Source organism: Paramisgurnus dabryanus, chromosome 8, assembly GCF_030506205.2.
Source record: "Paramisgurnus dabryanus chromosome 8, PD_genome_1.1, whole genome shotgun sequence".
Lineage (NCBI taxonomy): Eukaryota > Metazoa > Chordata > Actinopteri > Cypriniformes > Cobitidae > Paramisgurnus > Paramisgurnus dabryanus.
The window spans coordinates 7045266-7050714 of NC_133344.1; the positions used below are offsets into that span (position 1 = coordinate 7045266).

At 40.2% G+C, this 5449-nt stretch overlaps 1 protein-coding gene across 1 annotated transcript in view; it reads left to right on the forward strand.

Annotated features, from left to right (window-relative positions):
* The window catches only part of LOC135770677 (nucleotidyltransferase MB21D2), a 6415-nt gene extending 1349 nt beyond the window's left edge, over positions 1 to 5066 (forward strand). Inside the window, exon 2 of the mRNA XM_065280373.2 lies at positions 2310 to 5066. Within this exon, the coding sequence (XP_065136445.1) occupies positions 2310 to 3574 (1265 nt within the window). The 3' untranslated portion in view covers positions 3575 to 5066. The remainder of the gene's footprint in view (positions 1 to 2309) is intronic.
* The last annotated feature ends 383 nt before the right edge of the window (positions 5067 to 5449 follow it).

The following is a 5449-nucleotide window of genomic DNA, read 5'->3' on the forward strand; positions in this document are numbered from 1 at the left end:
AACATCTGCTCCAGTAGCTCTGTGTGTGTAAACAGATCTTATGTTTGAGCTTGTATCAGATGAACATACAGATTTTAAGGGATAATCAATTGTTTGGAGATTGATAATGGGCGTTTAATTTAGTGTAAGTTAGTGGAAAACTTAACTGTAACGTCAAAAGTAGAACTTTAGTCTAAATGTTAGCATATAGCGCTAACTAGCATATAGTGCTAACTCAGCAGTCACAACTTTGTTTTTAGAATTCCAAGTTTAATATCCCAAACTTTATGATATTTATAATCATGTGAGCACAAATGGAGATGCTTTTGAAGCTGAAGTTGAGGATTTACTTACATTTTTGAAAATTATTGTAATATGCATATTGCTATTTAAATAAATAAATTTAATTATTCAATAATATTAACTTTCTTGCACCTTTTAAATCAGTTTAGTTTGAGTTAAGTTTTTTATATATTAAGCACAATTAAAACAACATCAAAAAAATGATACCGAAGTGTTGTTCAATATGAAACAAAACAGATGTAGTTTGACAAATCACAATTTTACACCCTTAGATTGAGTTAAAGGTGCAGTGTGTAATTTTTAGAAGGATCTCTTGACAGAAATGCAAAATAACAAAAAACTCCAACATATTTAAAAAAAAAAGACAAAAACATGGAGATACCTATGTATTAAATGACATCCTAAAGCAAATCCCAAATCTAACCCCAACCCCTAATATGTAAATTGCACAACATTTCACACTGCCTGCTATTTATACGCACTTCATGAGAATGGGTTGATGAAATGGGAGAAGGTGACGTTTGTGATGATTCTGGGGTGACATCGTATTTCTGCTTGTGTGGTTTGAAAGTGCATTCTGAAATGACATCATTGCGAAACAAAGCATTTTTCTCCTTACTGTACATGCACACTTTTTAGAGAAGTGTTGAAGGTGACAGCGAACAGATTCGTCACATTGTAAGTTTAGTGAACAGGAAGAGTTCTTCAGAAGAGAAACGTCCAAACGCATGAGTTCAGGAAGAGGCAGTGATCGCACTCTCCGGGTAAAACAGTGATGCAAAGCCTCTATCTCGCACACAGACATTCATCATGTGTTCAGTCAGCCATGTAGCCGCATACTCTACATCCACATCAATGTGTGTTTGTTAACCTCGGATTAAATTTTTGCATTTTCTGCCGCAAAGCAAGCCATTGGTACAGAAATGACACATTTCACCATTAGTTATAAAAGCAGGCACGGGCTGGGTGTGCAAATCTGAATCAGTTTTCTCCAGGTGCAGGTTTTGTGTGGTCATGAAGGTTTAATGCTGAAGTGTGGTTTCACAACACACACACATAGTCAGTCATTTGTTTTTGTGTTTCTGTCTCTATAGAGTTTTTTCTGCTGCTGTTGGAAGTTTTAATTACCCACGAGTCTCTCGCTGGCACATGAATGCTCGTCCATGGAGTTCAATTTGGGAATAGGGATTATTTTGTTCATGTCTCTGTCTCTACAGGCCTTTGGATAATCATTGCTGTATTTATGTCATGGGTGTTTGTTTGGACACTGCTGCATTATTTTGGTTGCACAGAGAGTGAAGTCTCGTCCGTCCCGAATTACGGAAACTGACCCGTAGGTTTTACACCAAGCTGTTAGCATCTTCTGAATCAGAAATGCTTTGTTTCTATGGCAACACTCACAATCAAATTTTATAATATATATAAATAATAATATAGTAATATATTTAAAACATATTTATATAACAAACATATGTTACTTTAATTCTGGAAAAAAATAAAAAATCAATCTTGGTTGCAGCAGTCTTGGTAATATTTCTGCTATCTGCATTGACCTAAAATTTTATAAAACTATTCACAACTTTTTTTAAAGGTGCAGTGTGTAAGTTTTAGAAGGATCCCTTGATAGAAATTCGAAGTAATATACAAAATTATATTATCAGGGATGTTTAAAAACCTTTCATAATGAATTGTTATGTTTTTATTACCTTAGAATGATCAGTTTTTATCTACATACAGCGTCTCCATGAACATTGGCACAGCTATTGGTGTGAGTTTGGCAGGACTGCAGACGGAAGTTATTCATTTTTCAGTTCAGTTTGGTGATGCTAGTGGTACAAAAATGACACTAGTCTGACTGTTCACCTCAAAATTATCTTGCAAAATACTAAACTAATGTACTTAATAATAATGCAAGTTGTACCAAGGACATTGCCCCCTTTGTTATTTTCTAAAAGCATTTTTTATTTAGATGCACCAATCAACCCCCCAGTTTTTTGCCCCTAATGTGATGTCATTTCCTGTTTCAGGCATGGTGCAAAAGCTGGACCAGAAACTTCCGGTTGCCAATGAGTACCTGCTGTTGTCAGGCGGGGTACGAGAAGGAGTTGTGGACATGGATCTGGATGAGTTGAACGTATATGCTCGAGGGGCGGATTACGACATGGACTTCACGCTACTGGTGCCCGCGCTAAAGCTTCATGACCGAAACCAACCGGTGACGCTGGACATGCGACACTCAGCGCTGTGCCACTCCTGGCTCAGCTTGCGCTTGTTTGACGAGGTAACCATCAACAAGTGGAAGGACTGCTGCACCGTAGTCGACCACATTAACAGTGCCACCAACTACTTCTTTTCACCCACCCTAGTGGCCGACTGGTTTTACGAGTCCATCAGCATGGTTCTCGGAGAGATCCAGAAGAAACAGCAACGTGGTGTTCCACGGGTCGAGAAGGTGGAGCGTAACGGGACGGTCATTTCCATTATTTTGGGAGTTGGGGGTAGTCGGATGTTGTATGACGTTGTCCCGGTGGTGTCTTTTAAAGGTTGGCCCGCCGTGGCACAGAGCTGGCTGATGGAAAACCACTTCTGGGATGGGAAGATCACGGAGGAGGAGGTGATTAGCGGGTTTTATTTGCTTCCTGCGTGTTCATCCACCGGCCAGAAGGAAAACGAGTGGCGCTTGTCATTTGCGCGCAGTGAGGTGCAGCTGAAGAAATGCATCTCTTCCAGTCTAATGCAGGCGTACCAGGCCTGTAAAGCTCTGATCATTAAGCTTTTGTCTCGGCCCAAAGCCATCAGTCCGTACCACCTGCGCTCGCTGATGCTGTGGTCCTGCGACCGCCTGCCACACGCGTACCTTGGACAGGAAGACTACGCCGCTCACTTCCTGCTGGGGTTGATCGATGACTTGCAGCACTGCCTGGTGAATAAATCCTGCCCCAATTACTTCATCCCACAATGCAACATGTTTGAGCATTTGAGCGACGACACTGTCATGCTGCACGCACGCAAGCTGTCGTCCGTGCGCACCGACCCCGCCGAACACTTGCGGAGCGCCATCGAACATGCCAAAGCTGCGTCTCGCCTCACTCTGGAGCTGCAGTGGCGTGGCGGAGGTTCAAACCTCCCATCTCCGCTTTCTGACCCCGGTGCCGACCAGCAACCGGACGACCGGCTAGCCAAGAAACTGCAGCAGCTGGTCACGGAGAATCCTGGGAAGTCCATCTCTGTTTTTATCAACCCAGACGACGTCACGCGACCTCACTTTCGCATCGATGACAAGTTCTTTTGAAGCCACACCCTCCCTGACTTTTATTTGGGTGCCCTTAATTTGCTCTTTGTGGCCCCTGAAGGGTTTCAGATATATTGCAAGCACACTGCTGTATATCACCCTGCAACGCAGGAGATTGACAAGAGGTTGAGACTACTGAATGTGTATATCATGTAAGAAAGAGACACAATCCTGTTTTATTGCTGCCAGGTTAGTTAAGTTTGCGTATTTGTTCCTTTCCGGTATGGATGCAAGTCATTTTACTGGAAGGAAAGAGATTGACCAAGAGAGCGTTTGAGGGAAGGAAGAGTTGTGGAAAACAGGAAAGCCGTATATCCGTTCAGAAGTGCAATTAGACAGAATGTGTTTATACACTGTTGCTTTATTTGTATGATCACCCTGTAACATTATACTGTAAACACGCTGTGTTAGACGTCACACCTCACTTACTTTTTTAATACACACACAAATACACTGAATATATCTTATGTGCAGTCTATTTCACAATCCGCTGCAGAAAACGAATCACATGTTAGCATCAAATCAAAGAAAAAACTGAGGATTTGATTTGAAACTTTTGTTTAGGACTCTCAGTCTTTTTTGCATTGTGATATTGTGTTAATTGTGATAAGCATACACTTTTTTTTTCAATTAATGTGCCCAAATAATTTTTTTCAAATTATGATAAATTAAAGGGATAGTTCATCCAAAAATAAAAATTCTGTTATCATTTACTATCCCTTTAACTCTTTCCCCGCCATTGACGAGATATCTCGTCAATTAAGAGAAAACGCTTCCCCGCCAATGACGAGATTTTCCGTCTTTCCGCAATACCGCTATTATCCACCAGGTGGCGCACTTCCGCAACTTTTTAAAACCGGAAGTATTGCCCTATGGCAAGCGGCTGCATGTCCGTGTCTGTTTTAAAGATCGCTCTGAATGGGATCTCTATGAAAAGTCCGTCATAAAATTGGAATTATCTCTGCTTTTTGCTCAAAATATGGTGTTTTTGCAAAAACCTACCCATATTCAAAAGCTGATTGCAAAAGAACCACTAAAGGTAGGATGAAACGTTTTTTTTTGTTTGAAAGCAGAGGGTCTGTTCTTTCATTTGGTATATTGTATGTTTATATATTTAAAGAAGAACATTTTCTGGAAGGCATTAAACTTTGGTGAAAATCATGAAAAACGCTGGTGCTGGCTGGCAACTTTTTTTTAAAATGCTGGCGGTGAAAGAGTTAAAGGCACCACAAGTCATTTTACCATCATGTTTGTTTCCGGTTGCATTACAGATTTGAAATGAATGGGTAAATGTGTGCCTAATTATCATGATGTTAAAGGGACACTCCACTTTTTTTGAAAATATGCTCATTTTCCAGCTCCCCTAGAGTTAAACATTTGATACCATTTGTTACTGTTTTGGAATCCATTCAGCCGATCTCCGGGTCCGGCGGTACCACTTTTAGCATAGCTTAGCATAATCCATTGAATCTGATTAGACCATTAGCATCGCGCTAAAAAATAACCAAAGAGTTTTGATATTTTTCCTATTTATTTCTTGACTCTTCTGTAGTAACATCGTGTACTAAGACCGACAGAAAATTAAAAGTTGAGATTTTCTATGCAGATATGACTAGGAACTATACTCTCATTCAGGCGTAATAATCAAGGACTTTGCTGCTGTAACATGGCTGTAGGAGGCCCAATGATATTACGCAGTGCCCGAAAATAGTCCCCTGCTATTGAAAGCTATTTTCGGGTCCTCTTAGTAACTGTAAAAATCTAATGTTTAACTTTAGTGTAGCTGGAAAAGGAGCATATTTTCAAAAAAGTGGAGGGTCCCTTTAATGTTAAAATGCAAAAATATAATGTAATGTTAAGTCTTAAAATTTTGTG